The 23,273-nt window shown below is 38.3% G+C and overlaps 5 protein-coding genes across 6 annotated transcripts; 3 read left to right on the top strand and 2 right to left on the bottom strand.

The window, feature by feature from the left end:
* The first annotated feature begins 509 nt into the window (after positions 1 to 509).
* KEA2 (K+ efflux antiporter 2) lies at positions 510 to 10,561 on the top strand. Its single transcript, XM_011093609.3, has 21 exons — positions 510 to 692; positions 1,463 to 3,138; positions 3,305 to 3,476; positions 3,601 to 3,691; positions 4,045 to 4,181; positions 4,284 to 4,343; positions 4,447 to 4,566; positions 4,764 to 4,832; positions 4,968 to 5,033; positions 5,255 to 5,344; positions 5,555 to 5,659; positions 5,772 to 5,900; positions 6,172 to 6,381; positions 6,867 to 7,016; positions 7,785 to 7,838; positions 7,968 to 8,026; positions 8,614 to 8,680; positions 8,764 to 8,940; positions 9,102 to 9,158; positions 9,949 to 10,023; positions 10,159 to 10,561. The coding sequence occupies exons 2-21, from the start codon at positions 1,541 to 1,543 to the stop codon at positions 10,279 to 10,281; spliced, it is 3,609 nt and encodes a 1,202-aa protein (XP_011091911.1). The 5' UTR covers positions 510 to 692; positions 1,463 to 1,540; the 3' UTR covers positions 10,282 to 10,561.
* Positions 10,562 to 10,985: 424 nt separating this feature from the next.
* EMB3127 (Amino acid dehydrogenase family protein) lies at positions 10,986 to 14,282 on the top strand. Its single transcript, XM_088883534.1, has 5 exons — positions 10,986 to 11,451; positions 12,213 to 12,538; positions 12,930 to 13,166; positions 13,275 to 13,442; positions 13,590 to 14,282. The coding sequence occupies exons 1-5, from the start codon at positions 11,253 to 11,255 to the stop codon at positions 13,758 to 13,760; spliced, it is 1,101 nt and encodes a 366-aa protein (XP_088739660.1). The 5' UTR covers positions 10,986 to 11,252; the 3' UTR covers positions 13,761 to 14,282.
* A 206-nt stretch (positions 14,283 to 14,488) lies between these two features.
* Positions 14,489 to 18,668, bottom strand: LOC105172227 (N-terminal nucleophile aminohydrolases (Ntn hydrolases) superfamily protein). 2 transcript variants are annotated; one of them, XM_088883528.1, is made up of 11 exons: positions 18,361 to 18,668; positions 18,047 to 18,097; positions 17,588 to 17,708; positions 17,370 to 17,454; positions 16,625 to 16,706; positions 16,372 to 16,462; positions 15,905 to 16,068; positions 15,506 to 15,669; positions 15,245 to 15,407; positions 15,067 to 15,171; positions 14,489 to 14,776 (listed from the first exon to the last, which is right to left on the bottom strand). In XM_088883528.1, exons 1-11 carry the CDS (start codon positions 18,502 to 18,504, stop codon positions 14,687 to 14,689), a joined length of 1,260 nt encoding a protein of 419 aa, XP_088739654.1. In that variant the 5' UTR covers positions 18,505 to 18,668; the 3' UTR covers positions 14,489 to 14,686. The 2 variants fall into 2 exon arrangements, with proteins under 2 accessions (XP_088739654.1, XP_011091903.1); XM_011093601.3 differs by having other exon boundaries at positions 15,245 to 15,365; positions 18,361 to 18,662.
* A 414-nt stretch (positions 18,669 to 19,082) lies between these two features.
* On the top strand, positions 19,083 to 19,961 carry LOC110012104 (heavy metal-associated isoprenylated plant protein 16). Its single transcript, XM_020694249.2, has 3 exons — positions 19,083 to 19,239; positions 19,326 to 19,404; positions 19,600 to 19,961. The coding sequence occupies exons 1-3, from the start codon at positions 19,234 to 19,236 to the stop codon at positions 19,827 to 19,829; spliced, it is 315 nt and encodes a 104-aa protein (XP_020549908.1). The 5' UTR covers positions 19,083 to 19,233; the 3' UTR covers positions 19,830 to 19,961.
* Positions 19,962 to 19,998: 37 nt separating this feature from the next.
* LOC148789539 ((-)-isopiperitenone reductase-like) lies at positions 19,999 to 22,120 on the bottom strand. The gene is made up of 5 exons (XM_088883539.1): positions 21,927 to 22,120; positions 21,602 to 21,848; positions 21,242 to 21,343; positions 20,682 to 20,861; positions 19,999 to 20,518 (listed from the first exon to the last, which is right to left on the bottom strand). Exons 1-5 carry the CDS (start codon positions 21,962 to 21,964, stop codon positions 20,141 to 20,143), a joined length of 945 nt encoding a protein of 314 aa, XP_088739665.1. The 5' UTR covers positions 21,965 to 22,120; the 3' UTR covers positions 19,999 to 20,140.
* Between the last annotated feature and the right edge of the window lie 1,153 nt (positions 22,121 to 23,273).

The raw sequence follows: 23,273 nt of genomic DNA, 5'->3' as shown, positions 1-23,273 counted from the left end.
GTGTGAACATTTAACATGATTTGTCTTAAAAAGATGTCTCGCTAAGTAAATGCTTGAAATATTTGATTTGACTTAGGATTTGAATGGTGCCTCGTATTGTCTACTCACATTGGTTGCAGAGATTTGAGTAACTCACCAAGGTCTCCTCTCCTAGTGAGTCGTCTTTTTAAGATAAAATTATAAGATTTTTATAAAATTAGAATAAATAATACCTCCCAGGATGATCATGAACTGATTCACAAATATATATACTTGATATGATATTTCACGTCAAATAACAAATTTACTTGCCGTAACGTTGGGGAAAAATGTTATAATAGGTAATTGTTGAAGGGCGTATGATTAATTTGTTCCGAAACAAGGGAGTCTTTACATGAATTGGAAAGGCCAAAATATAAATGAAAAAGGTTGGCAAAAACGAACAATTTCACGGGCTCCACGCATTTTTTGAATTTATTTATCCATCCGCCAATTGCAAATATTTCTTTAAATAAAAATTTCTATTCCTTAATTTTCACATCCACCTTCCAAACGGAGGAACCAGAGAAGGCGGACGGCAAAATAAACTGTACTGAAACAAATTCCGTTATCTATTCCGTCACTTTCTCCTCTCGCCCCCTCCCTTAAAGTTTCCGCCTCCATTTCTTCCTCAGCTCCGCGCTTCAAATTCCGCTCTCTACCTCTCTTCATCGGTCAGTTTGCTCTCCATTCTCACACACATACACACACTCAATCGCAGTTGAGTGTTCTCTATTGTGCTTCTTTCGCAATTTGTGGACTATCTGAAGATCGATATATGTTGTTTCTAGTCATTTCGGAATTGAGTAGTTGTGGAAAACATGCGTTGATTCGACTATTTGTGTTCAATTTGGTGTTTTTTGGTGTTAATTTGTTCGTCAACTGTTCGATATGAAGTCGAAGAGAGAGTAGTCAGTAGTGCGAAATGGAAATTTATGATTGACCGCGATGATTGTGATATTAGCCAGCTGAAATGCGATTTGTTTGACACCGTATGGACATGATATTTTTATGCATGTGCCGTGGTGTGTAGAAAATGACGTGCCGATTTGTTTAAATACGTAGATGCAAATATAACTACTTACTTGGATGAAGTGCGAGCTGAGAGGCGAATCAACACATGCTTTTATTTGCGTTCTAATGCACTTAGAGAGATACCTGAAAATTGACGAGTCATTCATGCATTTATGTTTTTAATTGTGGTATGAGAATATTTGGATATGAATTGACGTGTGTTAGTGTTACTGAATGTATAGAAGGTACTCAGCTAGATGCATTTTTGAAAGTAGTTGAAAGATTTTGACAGCAGTAGAGTAAGAAACTGTTGCAGTTAGAGATGCGTTTGTTTATTTGTTCTTTTTTTTTTTTTTCTTCTTTCACTAAATTATTCATTATAGTTTGTTTGAAGCTTTTGGTTCTCTTAGTTGTTTTCTTCCTCTTTCAGGTTGAGATGAAGTGTTGAGTTTCAGAATCTAAGTGTAGAACTTGTTGATGAATATTTGTGCTCTCTCACATAGGACTAATGGATATTGCTTGTAGTCTATCTCGGTCAAATGCCTTTCATGGAGGTGAAGTTACTGGTTGCAAGGCACTGGAAAGATTGAACTCGGTGACGAGTTTGAAACATAGACATTTACACTGCAAACTTTTTGGAGATTTAAGAACTTTTTCAAATGCAAAATCACCAGATAAATTCAAGAAAAACATTTCATATAGCTTGCGTTCTGCCCGTCTGAGAAGTCGCAATGAAGGCAATTTCCGGCCGTGGTGTTACAGCTCTAATGGTTCCTCCTTTTATGACTCTGGCAATAATCTCAAAATTTCGAAGCAGGTAGGTCTTCCACGGTGTCAGGGAAATGAGTCAGTAGCTTATATAAGTGGAAATGGCAGAGATGTGGAAGCCATCGAGACTGGTGGCAAGGAGGTTAACCTTGAATCTAATTCATCGGAGGAAAGATCAGGGGAGGAAGGAGGAGATGAGGTTCCTAGTTTAGAGGAGTTGAGGGAGTCGCTGCAGAAGGCATTGAAAGATTTGGAAGTTGCAAGGCTAAACAGTACAATGTTTGAGGAAAAGGCTCAGAAGATATCAGAAGCTGCTATAGCATTAAAAGATGATGCTACTAATGCTTGGGACAATGTAAATAATGCTCTTGGTGATATCCAAGAGATTGTAAATGAAGAGGCTATTGCCATAGAAGGTGTTCAGAAAGCAACAATGGCCCTTTCTTTGGCTGAGGCAAGACTCCAAGTGGCTCTTGATTCACTGAAAGTTTCGAAAGAAAAGAATGGGTCTCAGAAAGCTTGTGACGCAAGTGATCTTGAGTATGAAAGTGGCGGAGAAGAGTCAAGTGAAGAGGAAGCACTATTGGCTGCTCAGCAGGAGATAGAAGAATGTCAAGATTGTTTAGCAAATTGTGAGGCTGAGCTCAGAAGGGTGCAAAGCAGAAAAGAAGAATTGCAAAAGGAATTGGAGAGGTTGAATGTAGTTGCAGAGCAAGCACAAATTAATGCTTCTAAAGCAGAGGAAGATGTGGCAAACATAATGCTTCTAGCAGAGAAAGCTGTAGCTTACGAACTTGAAGCTGCGCAGCGTGCTGATGATGCTGAGATTGCATTACAGAGGGCAGAAAAGAACCTTGCTGTTTTGATCGATAATTTAGATTCTGCAGTCGAGGGAACTGTTGCTGAAGAGGTGTCTCAAGGAAGTTCTGCAGATGGTGTTGTTGAGGAACACCAGAAATTGGCGGCTGAGGTTGCTGAGTTACCTGAACCTTTGTGGGATACAAATATGGAGGAACCAAGTTTGTCGGATGAGAGTGACAAGGAGAATGGAAAGTTAACTGTGGAGTTATTGAAGGAGACTGAAGTAGATGCAGAGAAGTTAAAAACTTTTCAAAGTAAGATACAGGAAATGCAGAAGGAATCAACAAGGGACAGTTCATCTTTTACTTCTCCCAAAACATTAGTGAAGAAATCATCTCGGTTCTTTTCTGCTTCTTTCTTCTCCTTCACTGCAGATGGGGAAGAGTTCACACCAGCTTCAGTTTTTCATGGTCTTCTGGAGTCTGCCAGAAATCAATTGCCGAAGCTGGTCTTGGGTTCGCTACTTGTAGGAGCAGGGTATGTTACATTTGATGTTTTCTGTGCCTTTCGGGCCAAAAAGAAAAAAATAAGTTTCACTTATATACATACTTTGAATTTTGTCAACAATGTTAAATGCTTCATCCAAATTGCAAACTCTGCCTCTATGTATTTACATATGTGTACGATGCTGATCCTTCAACAGAGTTGCCTTTTATGTCAAACGCCGTGAAAGGATTGGTCAGCTATTTCAACAGCCGGACATCATCACCACTAGTTTTGACGAAGTATCAACTACGGCAAAACCTTTGGTCAGACAAATAAGAAAACTTCCTGCTAAAATGAAGAAACTAATGGAGATTCTTCCTCATCAAGAGGCATGACTTAACTTCATTTTTCACTACTCTAATTTAGATAAAACACTTGTTAGTCTGTTGTGCCTTAAGATGGTATGTGTAGATTTGTTAATCAAACCGTTTATCGTCCTTTTTCTTTTTTCAGATAACCGAGGAGGAAGCTTCCCTCTTTGATATGTTGTGGTTACTACTTGCAAGTGTCATATTTGTGCCTACTTTCCAAAAGATTCCTGGAGGTAAGTGGTCTAGGATGTGTTTCCCCAACAAGCAATGCAGGTTTAGCTAGAAAAGGGAAAGGGTTTGCAGGCTGACAAATAGTACGATCTTAACATAGTCAATTGATTGCATCACGTGCAAAACCATTTTGCTTTTTACTACAATTGCCTTGGTTTTCACTTGATCATGTTCACTAGCATGCATAAAAAACAGATGATCATATTTCAGCAGTCCGTTTATGTTAATTCTGGTCCTGATGCACTTTTTTGGCAATACACTATTTACATTTGTGTCAGATTGTCTTTTTTTCGCTCTGAATTTTGTATATCATGATAAAAGTTATTGAGCAATCTTCTCTCTGCTGCAATTGTAGGCAGTCCCGTTCTCGGATATTTGGCTGCTGGGATCTTAATTGGACCTTATGGTCTCTCAATTATTCGCAATGTACACGCAACTAAGGCAATTGCTGAATTTGGGGTTGTCTTCTTGCTATTCAATATCGGCCTTGAGGTAGGACCTATAAAATTGTAAATATGGACTTTTGCTAGAGCATTGGATTTCCACCTTGCAGGAGTATTGACAGGTGACCTGTGACTTATTGCTTTATGGCAGCTCTCTGTTGAACGACTAAGTTCCATGAAGAAATATGTTTTTGGATTGGGCTCTGCTCAGGTGACTAAAAACTACACAAACTTGTTATGCTGAAGTTGAAGTATTATCCTGATCATGATATTAGCACATGGGTTCCTTGTTGAAGTTGCATGATGAAATGCAGGTCTTGGTGACAGCTGTGGTTGTTGGCTTGCTTGCTCGCTATGCTGCTGGGATAGCTGGGCCTGCTGCAATTGTCATAGGGAACGGCCTTGCACTATCTTCAACTGCTGTTGTCCTCCAGGTAGATGTCATCGAATTCTTTTTGTTGATACTTTTGCTAAGTAGTAATTTATTCTTCGTATTGTTTTTTCATATAAATTTTTTATCTTTGGTTTTGTTTATTATAATTTACTTTTTTTTTACTTACCAACAATTCTTTAAGAGAAACTATTTTAGCTCCATGGAGGCATTAATATGATATCTCTGCGGTATCTACAGGTACTGCAGGAGCGTGGTGAGAGCACATCACGTCACGGGCGAGCTACATTTTCCGTATTACTCTTCCAGGTACCTGTGGACTTGGATAGTGTATATGTTTATGTCTCTCTCTGTGTTTCTATTTCGGGATGTCCAGATTATTTCTCAATTTGAGATGACTTCCTGTTTTACACTTCATTTATGAAATTTCTATGTTCACTACAGGATTTGGCGGTGGTGGTTTTGCTTATACTAATACCCCTTATTTCACCTAGTTCGTCCAAAGGAGGGGTAAAAATTTTATTCTGTATTTACTTTTAACTTGACTGATAAAAATAATATGCATCACATGATAGCCTATGTGTGCACTTCGAAGTGGGTTTCTAACATGCTAATGGTTAAGCAAGTGGATATTAATCAGCTTTCTTGTATAGTATTCTATCACTGTTTAACTAAGAAAGATTTGTTATTGCTGCAGTGGTTGGTATAACCAATATTTCCATGGTTTTCAGGTGGGTTTCCAGGCCATTGCCGAAGCTCTTGGATTGGCTGCTGTGAAGGCAGTTGTTGCTATCTCAGCCATAATTGCAGGAGGACGCTTGGTGAGTGTTCTGATTCTTTAACGCATTGCTGGATGTCCTCTGCTCCAGGTGGTGGAACTAGTATCTTTTTAGCAATTATCTTTTATTAGTATTTGTGCTATCTGGTGGTCAATTAAACACAATTTGATGTACTCTGGTGGCATACTTTTGCTCCACAGTATGCAATAGCTATCCTGTTTCAAATGAATGACATCATTTTCCCTTGTGCAGCTGCTTCGCCCAATTTATAAGCAAATTGCTGAGAATCAAAATGCAGAAATATTTTCTGCTAATACTCTTCTCGTTATCTTAGGGACTAGTCTTCTAACTGCCAGGGTAAGAGAACAAATCTTATGTAGTTATTCTTTGTTATTTGCACATCTTGGTTGTAGTAGTTCTATTGTATTGCCACAATAATATTAATAATGTTCTCATTTTCTGAAAACAGGCTGGCCTTTCCATGGCTTTAGGAGCATTTTTGGCTGGCTTGCTTCTAGCGGAAACCGAATTCTCATTACAGGTTGAATCTGATATTGCTCCATACCGTGGCCTTCTGTTGGGTCTCTTCTTCATGACGGTATGCTCATAATCCGGTGGCTTTGAAGTCCTTTATTCTTTGATTAAACTTTCAAAGACCATTGTCTTTTGTGTCCTGAGATCTTAATAGTTATTACGTTTAAGTGACACTCTTGCTTTGTGCACTTAGCCTCAGAACTCTCGGATTGACTGATGCATTTGATTGCATTTTCAGTGAAAATGCTTCTATTTTGTCCCAGATCAATTTTGGTTGTACATTTGCTGCTGTTTCCCTATTCTTTATCACTCACAGAAAGTATTGTTTGTCACAGGTTGGAATGTCCATTGATCCAAAACTTCTAGCTTCAAACTTCCCAGTTATTACAGGAACATTAGGGCTTCTAATTGCTGGAAAAACGATCTTGGTTGCTCTTGTTGGTAGACTTTTTGGTGTTTCCGTGGTTTCAGCTATAAGAGTTGGTCTTCTACTTGCACCGGGTGGAGAATTTGCTTTTGTAGCTTTTGGTGAAGCTGTTAACCAGGTATATTGAATAAATTATACCTATGGCATCATTATACTGCTTACCTCTGTTTATTCCAGTTAAAGCTTTAAGTTTGCATCTGAGATTCAGAGTGACCTTTAGGAATTTAAAACCTTTATTTACCTCAGAGGAACATTGAGAAGAGCAATGCTTGCTGGTTGAGAATGACTTTGCATTTCATATGATACTCCACTGTAGAACCATATCTAAACTGCTTTGAAGCTAGAACCATTTTAGGCCGAGTGCATGTGTCTTCTTCCGTCTCTTTTACTGCATTGGATGACAGAACATGGAAGTTCATTGCCCTCTATCCTTTTACTTTGTCAAACTGAAGTAATCCTTTTTTCTTGAACAACAAAGTTTCAGTAAGATACTTATTTTCCATGTCAAGTAATAGGACACAACTACCAAATTGGTTGAGATGTGAGAAGTGCAGAACATTATTTTTGGGAAAAAATTGTTCCAAGATGTGGTCTTCTTTGCAGGGTATAATGTCCTCGCAATTGTCATCGCTACTCTTTCTTGTGGTCGGAATTTCGATGGCTCTCACTCCATGGCTAGCTGCTGGAGGACAACTGATAGCATCTCGGTTTGAGCTGCACGATGTTCGAAGTCTATTACCTGTTGAAAGTGAGGTGAATTGTCAAAGCCTTTTAGTTACTATAAACTCATGCAGATAATGTGTTATCATGACCATTCTAGTTACAGTGTTCTTGTCTCAGCTCATGTGTAGACTTCTTTGTAGAAGCTCCTTGTAAATTTCTGCTCAATGATTTTGCCCCACAGTTTGGCCTTTCATAGAAAAAGAACAACCTTTTGTATTCCTCCTGTTTCTTCTGTCTTTTCACTTCTTGATTTAGCAGATTTGTCTTCTTAACAGGGATCATATCTTCTTAAATGGCTTTTTCTTTGTAATTAAGTTACCACTAATCTTGTGGCTGCTATTTTGTCAAGTCACCACTCTAATTATATATTCTGTGAATGCATTTGGTATCCCTGCGGCCCTGCCCTATACTTTATGTGCTGTACACTATTGTTGTATTTCTCTGAAATTAACTCTGTACAGCGAATGGTTGTACAACCTGATATTCTATTTGCAAAGCAGTTAGAACTGCTGTTTGGTGAATGGTTATAAGAATGAGGAACATCATTTCGATCACACTTAGGGAGGTCTCTACGCTATCTTATCGTGATTTCAAATAGAAAAACTGCCCAAGTTAGTGTTTGGTTCTCTTCTGTGTTTATCCTACATCTACAGTATGTTGAGTTACTTGGTTTTTTTCACATAGTTAAGCTGATGAAGAAATCCCTCTTCAGGTGGTCCTTTTGTATTTTAAAGTCAGATATCTTTCTCAAGCATTCCTGTATAAATGTAGTAATTCCTTTTTCTTGGATTTCTTCAGACGGATGATTTGCAAGATCATATAATTATATGTGGTTTTGGACGTGTTGGCCAGGTAAATACAACCTTCAGTTAAAAACTTATGTAAGGCATTGATACCATTGAAATCATTTTCGCCCTAATCTATGAATCTACATGCCTTTTGCTGTTGTCTCGTGTATCTGATTTCTTTTGAATCTTACAGATCATTGCCCAGCTTCTCTCTGAACGACTGATACCATTTGTTGCACTTGATGTCAGGAGGTAGAACTATTTCTTATATTGCACTATCTATACAGTTACTTGATGCCATGGCGATCTATTTTGAAGAAAATAGGGTTAGAAGCAGTATTGTCTGGACAATCTTGGCCTTTGCATAGCATAATAACCTAGATGTTTTATCAACTACGCTTTATTCTTGGAAAAACATGCCTCATACCTTTGGACCGCCAATGGGTGTGTCAAAACAGAAGCTTCCCATAGATTATAATTAGTTTGATAGTGCAGCCATGCCAAAACCAACTGTGGAAATGACCTTCCAAGAAACCATGAAAGAGGATTCACATGCTAATTGGTATATGCTGATGTTGAGGAGTAATAATGTTCTACCCTTTGTCGTGGTAAATTTGTCATTTGTCTTTGAAGTGCATCCAATACTTTGTTTTTAACAAGTAGAGGATTCTTTGCTTTGTTTTCCTCAAGTACTTTCAAATCCAATATTTGACGTATATGTTACTTAAGTTCAAAGAAGACTAGTGTTGTTTCTGAAAAAGCACCCCTCAACTTGGATGAGTAGGCTTCTTTCTTTTTTTCCCCCCAATGTATATTTATCTTTAAGTTCATAATTCCAGTGATCGAGTTGCAATTGGACGGGCACTTGACCTTCCTGTGTACTTTGGTGATGCTGGTAGTCGAGAGGTAACTGAAACAATCAAGATCTCGTTATGGTTTATTAGAATTCAAAGGCATTTTGGTAATTGCTTTGTTTGTCTGCTTGTCAGGTCCTCCATAAAGTTGGTGCTGAAAGAGCATGTGCAGCAGCAATAACTTTAGATAGTCCTGGAGCTAATTACAGAACAGTTTGGGCTTTGAGCAAGTATTTTCCCAATGTCAAAACATTTGTTCGCGCTCATGATGTTGATCATGGCCTCAATTTAGAGAAAGCTGGGGCAACAGCGGTATTTTTCTGACACTACTTCCCCACCAACATATCTTCTCTAGTTGTTTTATAACTGAAGTAGTCCATACTTTTAGTTATGGAGTTTGAATATGGAATCATTATTCTTGTAAATTTACATGTGCAAGTAACTTAATCCAAGTTGTATAAATATTATGACAGGTTGTCCCTGAGACTTTGGAGCCCAGTTTGCAATTAGCAGCTGCTGTCCTTGCACAAGTAAGTAGATTGACTGTTCCACTATAGAGTCGAATTCACGCTTAGGTTAAATAATGTTGAACTTTTCAATACATTCATTGGTTAAGTTATTATTTCAACAAGGTTTTCTGTTGGGATAAAATTTTGGTCGATTTATTGATTCGATGCTGACCTCATTTCCAGCAATCTGAAATAACAATTACTTGGGTATTAAAATATATAAGTCCTTTATTTATCTTAAATTAGGAACATATATCCTCTATCAACTATTTTAGTTTTTTGATGAACTCTTTCTTTCGCCCTCTGGTCACCTTTCAATGGCATTATCTTACGTATCTTAGCTTTTTCTCTAGTCTCTAAGTTTGAATGACCACAAGGAATTTAGTAGTGAAGTGTGTGCCAGTGTTCTACTTCAAATCTGGTTGTTCTTCATATGCCAACCAGTGAAATTCTAAGCCTCCTCAATTATCTTCTAATATTAGCATGTTATGATTGCCGCTGGAAGATTTTCTTGTGCATGGAGGTTTAAACTGAATGCAAGTTGCCAGATAAAATAATCTGCACTCAGCGAAATAGAGTTTAATATGTTCGTGTTTGTCATATGTTGGGTAGAGGTAGCTAAATCTGATCAAATGACCTGTGGTTCCCAAAAAACTCTGATGTCAAGCTACCCAAGTGAAAGAGAGGAAAACAATCATGCTAATGGATGTGACAAAATGAAAGAAAAAAATCCTGATCACCATTTAAGACCCAGCAGCAGCCTATCGCTATTTCTAATACTTAACATTATTGATAATGACACCTTTTACAGGCTAAATTGCCCATGTCAGAGATAGCAGCTACAATTAATGAGTTCAGATCCCGCCACCTCTCCGAGCTTACCGAGGTATGCAAATTTTTAAGTATTGGTGTAATTCAGCGGAAACTTTAAGGTCTCATCTCCTCCATCTATTTTATACTTAGAAGAATAATAGAGGAGTCCTGCAGCTCCTGCTTAACATGATCTGTTTTCCCTGTGCAGCTTTGTGAAACCAGTGGAAGCTCCCTTGGTTATGGGTTTTCTCGAATGATGACTAAACCTAAGTCTCAGCCTTCGGACCCTTCAGATGACAGCCAATTGTCCGAGGGACCACTGGCAATCTGACTCTTCACCCACCATAGAAACAAAGAGTAGGAAGGAGGGGTTTTGTAATTTTCCCCTTGAAATGGGAGAAAAAGATGAAGATTGTATAGCATTTTTACCCCATTGGTAAAAGAATTGTACAGAAATACAGCAGCTGCAGGACACTGAAAAGGGTCATGGAAGAATGACGAGTATTGCATTCTTTTGTTCAATAAGTTTTTGTGGTAGAACCCTTTCCATATGTCTAACGGGGACTCTGTTTTACTTTTCTTTAAGAATCAGGTAGTTGAGATTTTGAAAAGCTGTTGCATTTGCTGAATTTATTTTTGCGCACTTGCATGTGCAGTAATTCTCTCAACAACTGAAGAGAAATCTTGTCAATACTCGTCGCCAAACATTATAAACGAGATAGTCAAAAGGTAATATAGTATTCTGTCCTTTCATGTGAATGTGGTTTTAATTTGATTAGGTTTGTGTTTATTACCGACGAGTTTGAGATTAGGAACAAAATTAATTTTAGTCTAAATATTAGCATACGTATTTGCCATTTTCCAGAATCAAATTTTATATTTGTTGATTCTGATCCAATCAAATATAGCACATCGGGTTGGATCTCTTGCGGACGAAGAACAATGTTTGAAAACCAAATTGATAATTAGATTAGACAGTTAATTGGATCACTAGTACGAGAGGATTGGCCGTGTCTCGGTTTGGGAAAGACCTTCGATTGAAATTTGAAAGAACTAATCAGTGCCAAAGACGGCGTCGTTCGTTGCAGATTCTTCCTGTCCCTATACCGAACCCCACTTTTCTTCTGCTGTAAGAACAAAATGGGAAATTGCAAATCTAAAGAAACTAGCTTTAGAATTTAAAACCTTTTTCCGCTTTCGCATAAACTTCAAAACCTAGCTGATATTTATTCACATATCAAAGCAAAAGCAGAACAAGCAAGCATAGGGCTGAGACTCCGGTTCCAAACTCTCGGTCAAAAAATGGCCTCCGCCGCCGCCTCGTCTGCCGCCACGGTGTTCAGCTCCTCCACCGATAGCTGCTCCAGGAGAGTCTTCCTTATTAGCAATCTCGAGGTACGCCGCACAAGGAATACTTGCGCCTTTCTGCGAACAAGTAAAACAATCAACAATCATGCTCGAACCGCCTCCTATCTCTGTTCTTCTTCCTCTGTGATTACTGGTAACAGATGTTCATACACCTCTTTCTCCAAAATGTGCGCATTCTCTAATAGAACTGCTTTTTCTCGTTGATTATGTTATACGTGGATGGGAGTGGGCGGATGTGGGATGAGAATTATGCGTGTATATATCCAGATTGTTGTGTGTCTAATGAAATGATATCACCAATTATATTTAGTTGTAGAATTTTCCTGGTGAGAAGTTCATATGTGGACTTGCCAGAGGGAGGGACCGTCGTTCGTGCAGTGTTGTTAGCTGAATGAGTTTTCAAAGACGGGGATTCTTTTGGTTCTTGCGTTTGGATTATAGTTTGGTGGTTCTGAAGGATTCCTAGTTTACAGCTTGACTTGAGGTCCCCGGAGTTCAGCATCCAACTCTGACTTCCAATGGGATGTGATTGGTTCTATCTACTTAATAGTCTATTCGTACACCTAACTTAACGTCTTCTAGAGCTTTATTTTCAAATGTATTTGTTGAAGGGTTTTTTGTTTTTTTGTTTTTTTTGAGGAATTGAAAGGGGGTTTTAGAGATTTGGTTTTTGTCCCATTTAGCCATAGTGGTAGATTTGCACCCAGAAAATTTCCATTCTCTCCTTTCATTTTTTCTTGTCATTTATTTGTTTAATTATCTATATTAAATTTGCGTTTTATACTTTATTTATTGTTTTGAGTGTTGTGGTTGTATCCTTGATAAGGTTTCCTAAGATATGCATACTGACTTCTTTCGACTGTTTTCTTACTTCCCACTGTGAATATTTTGCAGCTGCAATGGCCACTGAGGCTTCTGCAAAGGTTATTGATGGAAAATCAGTTGCCAAAGAAATCAGAGAGGAAATAGCTACTGAAATATCAAGGATGAAGGAATCTACAGGGGTTGTTCCTGGACTGGCTGTTATTCTTGTTGGAGACAGGAAAGATTCTGCAACTTACGTGCGCAACAAGAAGAAAGCCTGTGAATCTGTAGGGATCAAGTCGTATGAAGTGCAATTGGCTGAAGATAGCTCAGAACAAGAAGTGCTGAAATATATCTCAGGCTTCAATGACGACCCTTCAGTTAATGGTATCCTCGTTCAGTTACCTCTACCTTCTGTAAGCCTCCAATCTTATTATTATATTTCATAGATGAATTTTCTGCACTGTCAAAATGTACATTAAGAATTGTCTAATACTAAAAGAATAGATGATTGATGTACAAAGATAACACAGAAAAGAACCAATTCCTGGTAATTCAAATTTTAAGCTGGTTTACTTACCCTTAAGATTGTCGTCATCTTCATGGCAGTAAGTGTAATTCTAACAGCATTTTGTTTGAGATACTGATTTCCATGCAGGATTAAGTTATGGCATTATAATATATATTTCAGTTGGAATGAATCATATATCAATATTGCAAAGAGCTTAGTATGACCCATATTTGCTCCTTTTATTACTATCTTAATGTGAAGTATAACTCTTCTGATGGTCTATTCCATTTTGCCAGCATATGAATGAGCAGAATGTCTTAAATGCTGTTTGCATTGAGAAAGACGTCGATGGCTTCAACCCTCTGAATATTGGTCGCCTAGCCATGAGAGATAGGGAACCATTATTTGTTCCATGCACACCTAAAGGATGTATAGAGTTGTTGCATAGATATGGTGTTCCTATCAAGGGAAAGAGGGCTGTTGTTATTGGTAGGAGTAACATTGTCGGAATGCCAGCTGCTCTCCTATTGCAAGTATATGCTATTTTCTGTATTCTATCTAGTCATAGTCTCAGTTAAAGCTTTTCAGTTTGGTGTAATTTGATGATCATAACTCTAGAATTTTTTCACTGCTTCTGGCAGAGGGAAGACGCTACTGTTACTGTTGTTCACTCGAGAACAAAAAATCCTGAGGAACTAACCAGAGAAGCAGATATAATAATCTCTGCCGTTGGGCAGCCAAACATGGTGAAAGGTAGCTGGATCAAGCCTGGCTCTGTTGTCATTGATGTTGGAATCAATCCTGTTGAGGTATTGAACCTATTTTTCTTTTTCTATTCCAACAGTCACCTTTCCTGAGATCTACAGCCAAGCATGCAGCCACCTATAATGTATTTTATTTTTTTCCTCGTCTATATTTAGTTGGATCTTTGCTGATTCTGCATTCCAATGTAACAGGATGCGAAAAGCCCTCGAGGTTATCGCCTTGTTGGAGATGTTTGTTATGAGGAGGCTAGTAAGATTGCTTCAGCTATCACCCCTGTTCCTGGGGGAGTTGGGCCTATGACCATAGCGATGCTCCTCTCTAATACTCTTGCTGCAGCGAAGCGAACCAACAATTTCAAATGACATCTTCCAAGCCAGTGTAGTGAGGTCAATCAGCAATAATTAAAGTATAGTGCTTCACCTTTAACATCCATCCTTGGTTAAAATCACCGCGAGCTTCTCCTGTTTTATTGTTGAGCTGTAACAGTTACCAAAGTCATTCTGCTCAAAGTGGAATTAGTACCGTCTTCAAGATCTAGTGTTTGGCTTTCATGGTAAGATAAATGAAGGCTGGCATGTGGATGAGTTAATTTTGGAACTCATGGGCTAGTTTTACCATGTTTAGAAACATAAATTGGAAATGATGTTGCCGTTGAGATAATTCCCATGGACTTACGATTCCTGGAGCTTTGACGCAAGATGCGTTCATGCAGTGATAAACCTTTTTGGTCATGGTGAAGTTTGGCAGTGAAGTTATAGTTTAACCCTTGAACTCTAATGCTACATGCATTACTAAGCGCTCAATTCCTGATGAGATGCTTCTTTGGCCAACAAATTATGGTGTATTAGTATTTTTAAATTTTAAGTTTGATATTGTTGGCCGCATTTCATCACCTTGCATGTTGTCCATTATATTCAGTTAAAAAAATTGGATGATGGTAATGGGTGTTGATCTATTGTTTTCCTCCCAGACAAACGAATCCTCATCAACATGTTGGATGAGACTACAATTGAAGCAAGGCGGGATGATCAACTATATTTGGCCCTCTTCTGTGTTAGTGTACGAGGCATGCATCAAATCTGGTGTTAGATTAGAGGAAAATCTAGTGGATACCATTCTTTTCCCAGATTTAACTGTGTTCTTAGCTGCAGTAGAACAATGCTCAAACTTCTGTAAACAGTCATAACTCAACACCAACATCAAATTTAAAACCCGTGTTAATCAAACCAAATGTGGAAGCTTCGTGATAATTGCAGTAATGACTTTCATATCTTTCCAGCGACAGGGGCTAGCAATTTTCAGATGCAAGATTAATTCGTGTGGCAAACTGGTTGACCTTGCTTTGAGTTTGAAGTCTACTGCTCCGTAGAATAGACACCTGTAGATAAAGAGCTGAAATAATGAAAACAGTGTACCGACTACAGGATACTATTTACTGGCGAAGCATGAAAGCAAAGGGGCAGTAATTGTAGGTAGGTTGCAATCATGGATGCCAACTCGTTTACCCAACTAGAAGTCAACAGAAGCTGGTGGCTTTCTGTTACTGAAATGGAGTAAACCATCAGAAGATAACTAGTTGCAAGTATTTTAGCCTGATTTTAAGCTGATATGATTGAAGACTAGACCAAGTCCTGTCCAGAGACAGTTGAGTGAAGAAAAGGGCGATACCTTAGGCTGCTTCATAGAGCTTCCAAAATAACCTACTCCAAAAGATGCTGAAGTATAAGCGGCTGCTATTTCTGCAGCTTTCAGCTTCAAGGAAGCACCAGAACCCTGATGCAACCAACAACTTTGAGGGGAGAGAGTTCACAAAAGTCCAAGTTGATGTGCTAGTCTGTAAACTCACCATAGCAGAAGTTTCGGCTTGTACAAGTAGAACTCCTGCACTCTTATCATTGCCACTCTGATCAGCTTCATGAACAGAACGTAAGACTTTGGTGCAAGCAGAAACTGGACCAGCCTGGGACCTGCCACAGTTACAACTATTAACAGCTTCACTTGGCACTACACTGCATGATACACCTGAAGCTTGAGTTTCAGGATGCAAGCATCCAACAATACTAACAACGATCAACAGATGCATACAGTGGAAAACAATTGAACATACAATGCAGATGATACACAGCATTCACGTGCAGCAAATCCTTTCATTAGGTACTCTCCGGCGCCACTAACACAGCAACCAACAATAAAAGGAGCTCCAAAAGGGCCTCTTGAGGATGCCCAACAACCAGAACCATATGCTGCTGCTAATCCCACACGACCATTGACCTGGACACGGCCACTAACCTCTATGAATAATGGGGCACTTGAGTTAGAAATGGTGATTTGTTTGTGGAAGAAGGAGAGCTTGATTGAGTCCCAACAGAAAAGCTCATATGTATAACTACAGTTAATTGTTTAGGGCACCAACTGTTGATTAAAACAACAGCAAATAGATTTCAAGCACAATTGCCTGATCACTTGTATCCTGTGAAAAGGTGAATGAAATTGTTAGAAGCATCACCTTAAGGGCAATACCACCACTTGACGCACCAGACGCAATGTGTCCCTGGGAATCTACACAAATTACTCCAACTGTGTCCATTATGCTGTCCTCTTCTACCGTATCCAGAGGAGATGATTGAGTCCCACCTTCCTTTACCTTTGTAAGATCACAGGATTGAGCCCCTAACAGTGGAACAAGGATGCCAATCACCACAAAGAAGAAAAATATTGCAACGGTGCATGACTCAAAAATGATTTACAAAAGAAAAAAGGTTAAGGTTACAACCACACGAGGCCATGTAAGGAAATACCAATTTTATGTTAAGGAATTCTAAACACCCATATGTAATTGTGAAAATACACGAAATATACAACCCAGCATATTAAATTAAACTTCTCCAGAGCAAACAAAATTTGTGTTCCAGTATGTAGAACTAAAATTATGAAAATACTGATACTGCTAGGTCTTAGGACTGTGGGCGCTACCTGCTGAAGCTGTATCAGTCATGGATTTGGCATCATCAAGCATTAATTTGTATCTTTTCCACTGATTTCTGGCCCTTTCAGTCACCAACCACTGCCAACGATGCATAATAGATGAAAACCTCAATATAAAATGGGAGGTGAATGATTTTGGTGTCCTCAAGGAAAATCTCTCGAGTATTTAAGATGTAAAATAGAGTTTTTTCGGCTGGGTGACAGAAAAAAACATTAGGAAATAGGGAACACGAAAATCTACCTCATCAGCCTCCACTATAGTCTCATCTGAAGCAATTCCCTTGGACTTACCCCACAAACGTGCCCCTTCACCAGCCAAAAACCTGAGCAGTGAATTTTTTCTGTTTAACAGGTGATCTACCACCAAAAAATACAGATTTCCAAGAAAAGAATGAATGTAAAGACAACACAAAACAACACGCACTATCTTCAGGAAACACCAAACTTTAACAAAGCACTGATATGAAGAGCGTTGCCTGAGGCAACTCATGTATAGAAAATCAAACATACAAAAATAACAAAAGTTGCTAATAGTAAGGAACGTAGTGAACATGAAAACGAAAACCATTATCCATGACATGGATAGAAGGATGAACATTTTGAATTTTACAGTCAATGGTAAGATCTATGATTGGCAGTGTCTTAAGCACTGTTATAACATAATGCAGAAGAAAGTAGGGTTCGTGAGCATATAACATGCCAAAGAATTCATTTATCCACAACACAGAAACTGAGCCAGAATTTCTGAGAGACCTAAATGGAACAGCAACATCTCTATAATTGGTGCACATGAATGCAACCAAAAGAACCCAACAGCAGTCCTATGTTCAAACTATGCACCGAAAACATATAGGCTGAAACAAGCATACATTTTTGGAGCAGTAAATTTGGAAAATGTTAGAGCATACAGAGCAAAAATACAACTGATTTGATAACTAAAGACAGCATTGTCTTCAACATGAGAGAGGAAGATAGTATCACCATACATAGGAGCTATTCGACCCAAGAGGGATGACCCCAACATCTGTTCTTTAGCTAGCAAAACAGCAATTTGGATTGCATTTCTGACACCTGGTAACCATTAACTTCACAAGAACGGGTGCATTAATGAAAATACAAGCTAAAATATTGTCTGAAAACCTGTCCAAAGTAGATCACAATAACTTCAAAATTGGATACGTTTATTGGTGTGCGTGTTGAGTACCTGGCACTGCTCCAACAGCACCAAAAGCTCCAGAGTCACCATCCATTATACTAGCATCACATTCAACATGACCGTCCTCAGTCAAATTTGAGCCTCGTCCAGCATTTGTGCAGGGATCATCCTGTTAGAAAAATATAAATCCCCACAAGTTTAATTCAAACATTCTATCCACTGGAAGAAAATTTTGCACCATACAGAAAGGTAGAAGCTATCTGCTATTGCTATACTGCTACTGCCTCTAGAAGCATGATTATTACCCATGCGATAGGAGGTTCAGTAATTCTTGTTCGTTTCTCTCTAAGACATGTGTGAGATACATAGTAATAAAAGATTACCTACAATTATATGACTAATTCTTGCCTCGCATTTCCCGACCATGAGAAGCCATAGCCGAGAATAGAAGGCATTACAGAATACTTACCAGGAAAGGAGAAAAAAAAGGACAAACATTGAACATACCTCCAAAACTTTAATTGCAGCTTCAACAGCATCTATACATCCTCCAGAAGCCTAAGTTAAACCAAAAAACCGAAGTGTCAATTTTGATATACACAATCAGCTTAACTTAACTTCATTATAAAATGCAACAGCTCTAACTTAAATTTCAATTATAACATCCACATCCACATCCTCATCCTGTCCTAACATATTTTCACTAGCACGGAAATCACCATTCCATTTGCAAAATGCACCACTAACAATGTTCAGTTAACTTGGAAAAGCACTTGATGTTGTTAGCATAATGTACACTAATGTGTAACGGAGAAAAGAACCTTGCTCAGAATAGAAGCTGCAGCAAGACAGGCACGTTTCATGGCGGAGCGAAGGGCTTTCTCGTTCGACGGCGAGTGGAATCCCGCGCCGACGTGGACGGCGACGAAGTATCTAGGGCTTTGATAGTCTAATTTGAAATCCATCGGGGAGACAATTCAATCTTCTCGTAATGGCGTATTATTCTTCACCAGTTTACCCATTAATAATTTGATTTGAGACTTACAACTAAAATTATCATATCATGGAATTTGGGAGTCTTGGACTTGCATATTCATCTACTCAGGCACCCCAAAATTATAAATAATATAGAAAAACACCCCATATTTATCTCAAAATTATGAAGACACCCCATGAAAAAAATAACTTATATTTCAATATTAATATATATATATATGTATATATATATATGTGTGTGTGTGTGGTGTTTGATATTCCCATGAGCTAAATAAGTGTGAACTGTGAAGTGTGAATACAAGTACAACAATTATGCTTTTTCATTCCTGCATGCAAAACACGACTTTTAGCTTTTGATCAATTTGCCAAACAAGCAATCAATAAGATAATAGAAGGAGACATAGGAAAAGTTGAGTAATAGCATTTCAATTGGTGAGGATGAGCACATATCCAATGCGCTTTCGTGCAAGTCCTCCATGGAATCAAACAAAGTTAATGGAGGGTCCATAATCTTTGTACATGGAAGTCCTCCATTCTGGAGAAACACGCTTTCCGCTTAGGGTGGTCTTGGTTTCCTTTATATATCAGCAAAATACATCACTCTCAAGGCATAACAGTTCCCATCTTGAACAGAAGCACAAGGACAAAACACACACACAAAAACACATATTATTACAGATATTTTTTTACTTGAGAAAATGAAGGTAAAAAGTTGTTGATTGATGTCGATTTAGCGTTTTCCACGATTTTGTTATGGACTTGGTAATAATCAATGAAACCATCATTGCAGCAAAAGATTGTGATCAAGCTCGGAAATGGCGACAATCAATACTCCAGTAAAGCTATGAAGATTGCAGCTGGTGTATCTGGTAAGTACACTACAAACGTGCTCCCTTTACTGAGATTCGCAACTGCATGCTCTACATGTCTACCTTAAGACTATGGGGTGGTAGCTAAACGAGCTGCGCTTTCTTAAAACATAAGTCCTAGCTTTTGGAACGAAAAAGTTAAACAGTGACCTTTGAGATAAAAAATTTCTCACTGTCTGTCTGTGTTTTGTGCAGGCGTGGAATCTATGACATTGCTTGGGGAAAACAAGGATCGGATAATGGTCATAGGTGCTAGCATAGATGCAGTTAGCTTGACAAAGTGTATGAGGAAAAAACTGGGATCAGCTGAACTCATAAGCTTGGTTCCCATAGGAGACAATGAAAAAGAGGAAGAGAAGATAGAAGCCATAATCCAGTACCCGAAAAGGCCAACTTATCAATATCCTTTGTGGCACTACTACTGATGTGATCTCTATCTATTGGGAGAACCACAACCTTGTTGATTGTAATGTGAAATATCAGTTAAGGAGACCTAATGTGGACATAATCGCATGTACACAATCAGAAATAATTGGAAGGAAATTCACTTAAACGGAGTTGGGCACTTTGCCTTATTAACATATCACTCAAGGAGAATCAAAAGAAAATCCTTTCATTTCTTCAAACCAAATCCAAGAACTTAATACGCCAATGGCTACTGATAAATTATCATAGAACAAGGTGGATTTTCTCGTATGCATACTTATGAGTAACATGAAAAACGGCATCATATCCATCAGAAAGATGATATCTCGCTCCGATTAAAGTAGAAGCCAGAAGGCCCTCCGTCGGGCAGCAGTGCCAGTTTCACTGGACTTTCTGCTGCTTCTGAAGCGCTTAACGGACCAAGATTGCAAGTGATATCTGTTCTGGCAAAACCAGGACAGACACAGTTGATGCAGAAACTTGGGTATTTTCGGGCCATAATCCTTGTATATGCATTCAGAGCTGCTTTTGAAACTTTGTACGCTGCAATCTGACTTGGCCAGTCATTGGCTCGTAGAGCACCCTCTTTGAAGTTTTTCAGAAATTCTTGCACCACCTCATCTACTTTCTCTTCTGTGAGGCTTTCTTGGTTGCTTAACACCCCTTTAGCCCATTCATTGCACAAAAGCTGAAAATATCAGTAAGAAACAGTGATTCATGGTTCTTGAAATTTGTATTGTCAACTTTAAAGGAAAAATTCCATATTGCTATGTAAGGAAATGATTTACGATACCAACAGTTACACAGAAGTTCAAGAAAACAATTTTGATATCTTAACATTGTAATGCTACCCTTAAATTTCCCAATGCAGAGGACACATTTACAATCCTTGGTGAGTCGGATAACTGTAGCAGAGGAATAAGAGCTTCTGTCACTCTTTTTGCACCATAGTAGTTCGTTTGGATACATTCTTCAGCACCCTGGAGAGTCTCCCTAAGTGTACCACTTGCTTTCAGCTGAACAGGTTCTGGCTGCAAATATTGGAAAAGAAATCAGTTCTCTGCTACTCATATTAGGCATCCTTTAGGCTTAAAACTATTTCCTCGAAGTTAACGTCATTGCATGAAAGTAGAAAACATAACGGAAAGAAACATAAGGCCGTCATTCTTATGGATTAGAGGTTATGGCCTGTTATAATCATTCTTGGACATCAACTGGTCCTCTGCAACACAAAATATGATAACAACCACTACGAACACAAAGATGAAAAAGGCCATATGGACACCAAAACACCCACTAAAGGAACCATTGATTTCCTTCCATTCTTGGAAACCCGAGATCTAATCATGTGTGCTACATACAAGCTAAAAGTTATATAGTTCGACCATAATTTTGCAGTGAGGAACCAAACCTTTCCACCAGCAAAAACTGAGGATACATCTCCATCGATTATCTCTTGAAGAATCATAATATCTCCGTCTAAACCTATTCCAGAGATTCCTGCATTGTTCACCTGCATAAAGTCGAATTCCTTTTGCTTAGCAACGACGAGATCTATAGAACAAGTTGAGTTTCAGTCATATACAATTTTTTCAACTCTATCTGCTGATTCTGAGTACTGTGATAGAATCCCTCAGACAACTATTAAAGATGCATATGATCTATCAAACAAGAAAACCTCGAGCAATACAGTTTCCCTTCACAAATGCGATATACCATAGAAAAACTAACATGTTGATGAAGTTTTGTCATAGAATTAGAGTAGCAATACCAAGATATCAAGCCTTCCATATTTAGTTTTAATGAACTCAACAAGAGCAGCAATGCTAGCAGGGTCCAGAACATCAAGTTGATGAAAAACTACATGATCAGAAAGGCCCAACTCCTTTAGCCTTTCTTGAGCTTCGATGCCTCTCTTCTCATTCCTAGCTGTTGATATCACAATGATACCTTTGGAAGCCAACTGTCTACAAATCTCAAATCCGATGCCTTTATTTGCTCCTGTGACCACTGCATACCTGAAAACAAAAGCATGATACTGATGCTGATATTAAAGATGTTGAACTTAAGTCTTGATGGAGATATGTTTTTACAACCTTTGTGCTGCAGCGTCGACGCCAATTTGCTCTGCCATTTTTTCTGTTGTTTCGTTGTTCTCAGTGAGAGATGAGAGCTTTTCTGTAATCTATAATCAAATCACAGCCTTGGGCAAGACCCGCAATATTGGTTTGTTCTTCTGTAATCTTTAATAAATATTATCTTTGAATTCGTCTGAACTTTCTGCCTCATTTTTAAAAATGATATCTTGATCGGTAGGCTGATGGATACCGAAGTCTCCAGAATCCTTTTACAACTATTTAAATGGCCACTAGCTTTCTTTATTTGGCACGTTGAGAGAGATATAGATTTTGTATAACTTATGAGTTGAGAAATATTTTATACTCCTACAAATATTTGTAGAGTTTTTTGTAACGTAACCGTGAACTGATTCTTAGTCTCCTCGTGGAATGAGACACTGCTAAGAGCTAATGGGGTTTTATCATGGAGTCATGGTAGCCATTAAAACTTGAACGAAGGGGGCAATCATGGCTTTAGGTCAGCGACAAGTGTCGTGACCCTCCATCGATACAACTTTTTTAATTTCTAAATTTATTATGCTCATTTTCGCACTATGTGTAATTATGATAATTCATATAATAATATTCTATATATAAAATTATTTTAAGTTATGATTATAAATACAAATCACACCATTTTCACCACAAGTCCAACTTGTGAATGTTAATGCCACAGCACAATAGGTAATGAACAATGCAATTTATGTGTGCAATAAGATTGTTCCCAACTCAAAGCAGATATTGCAATGAGGAAGTGCAAATCCGACCACGCTGCATGAAAAACAAGTCTTGTTATCACCTTAAATAGCCAAGAAAAATCATATCTTAGACCAGGAAATAACTGGAACTATTAACTCACAAATTAAGCACAAGAACTCATAAAATAATATGTAAAGTTGATTGGCACCTCAAATAATGCTTTGATTTTAAATGGTGAAAAGAAAAACGTTTGAATATTACCATATATGTGGGGGCATTTTGATATTTCCACGAACAGAATATTGCACCATACATAAGTGAGAATGCAACATTTAAGCTTTTTCATCCACGCAAAACACGACTTTTAGCTTTTGATCAATTTTTAAACCATGCAATTGATAAGGAAAGCTAAAAGGGAAACATAGAAAAGGTTCATTAATAGCATTTTAATTGATGAGGGTGAGCACTAATCCAACTCTTTCGTGCAAGTTCTCCATGCACTCAAACAATTTCCGGTCTCTCCTTTTTGAGTTTATATTTAACTTGGTGCGGTTGCTTTTATGCGGTTACATGGAACCAACACCAGCAGTCCCCCATTCTGGAAAACACGCTTTCCACGCAGGGTGC

The sequence above is a fragment of the Sesamum indicum genome, linkage group LG1 (assembly GCF_026168435.1).
Source record: "Sesamum indicum cultivar Baizhima isolate 11 linkage group LG1, ASM2616843v1, whole genome shotgun sequence".
Classification (NCBI taxonomy): domain Eukaryota; kingdom Viridiplantae; phylum Streptophyta; class Magnoliopsida; order Lamiales; family Pedaliaceae; genus Sesamum; species Sesamum indicum.
The sequence above is the reverse complement of the archived record's forward strand: the minus strand, read 5'-3'. Positions and strand labels throughout refer to the sequence as shown.

What these genes read in the sequence shown, in the direction of transcription:
- LOC148789539 (XM_088883539.1), bottom strand. Translation starts at nt 21,964, where the DNA reads ATGGCAGAGCAAATTGGCGTCGACGCTGCAGCACAAAG. An exon ending in ATGGAAGGCTTGATATCTTG is followed by an intron (nt 21,344 to 21,601) that starts GTATTGCTACTC and finishes GACTTTATGCAG; the next exon opens with GTGAACAATGCAGGAATCTC. An exon ending in CAGTTTTTGCTGGTGGAAAG is followed by an intron (nt 20,862 to 21,241) that starts GTTTGGTTCCTC and finishes CAATATTTGCAG; the next exon opens with CCAGAACCTGTTCAGCTGAA.
- LOC110012104 (XM_020694249.2), top strand. An exon ending in GATTGCAGCTGGTGTATCTG is followed by an intron (nt 19,405 to 19,599) that starts GTAAGTACACTA and finishes TGTTTTGTGCAG; the next exon opens with GCGTGGAATCTATGACATTG.
- EMB3127 (XM_088883534.1), top strand. Translation starts at nt 11,253, where the DNA reads ATGGCCTCCGCCGCCGCCTCGTCTGCCGCCACGGTGTTCAGCTCCTCC. An exon ending in TTCAGTTACCTCTACCTTCT is followed by an intron (nt 12,539 to 12,929) that starts GTAAGCCTCCAA and finishes CCATTTTGCCAG; the next exon opens with CATATGAATGAGCAGAATGT. An exon ending in CAGCTGCTCTCCTATTGCAA is followed by an intron (nt 13,167 to 13,274) that starts GTATATGCTATT and finishes TGCTTCTGGCAG; the next exon opens with AGGGAAGACGCTACTGTTAC.
- LOC105172227 (XM_088883528.1), bottom strand. Translation starts at nt 18,504, where the DNA reads ATGGATTTCAAATTAGACTATCAAAGCCCTAGATACTTCGTCGCCGTC. An exon ending in TGCTGTTGGAGCAGTGCCAG is followed by an intron (nt 17,455 to 17,587) that starts GTACTCAACACG and finishes AATGGTTACCAG; the next exon opens with GTGTCAGAAATGCAATCCAA. An exon ending in TGCTGTGTATCATCTGCATT is followed by an intron (nt 15,408 to 15,505) that starts GTATGTTCAATT and finishes TGTATCATGCAG; the next exon opens with TGTAGTGCCAAGTGAAGCTG.
- KEA2 (XM_011093609.3), top strand. Translation starts at nt 1,541, where the DNA reads ATGGATATTGCTTGTAGTCTATCTCGGTCAAATGCCTTTCATGGAGGT. An exon ending in TATTCAATATCGGCCTTGAG is followed by an intron (nt 4,182 to 4,283) that starts GTAGGACCTATA and finishes GCTTTATGGCAG; the next exon opens with CTCTCTGTTGAACGACTAAG. An exon ending in GTTTTGGACGTGTTGGCCAG is followed by an intron (nt 7,839 to 7,967) that starts GTAAATACAACC and finishes TGAATCTTACAG; the next exon opens with ATCATTGCCCAGCTTCTCTC.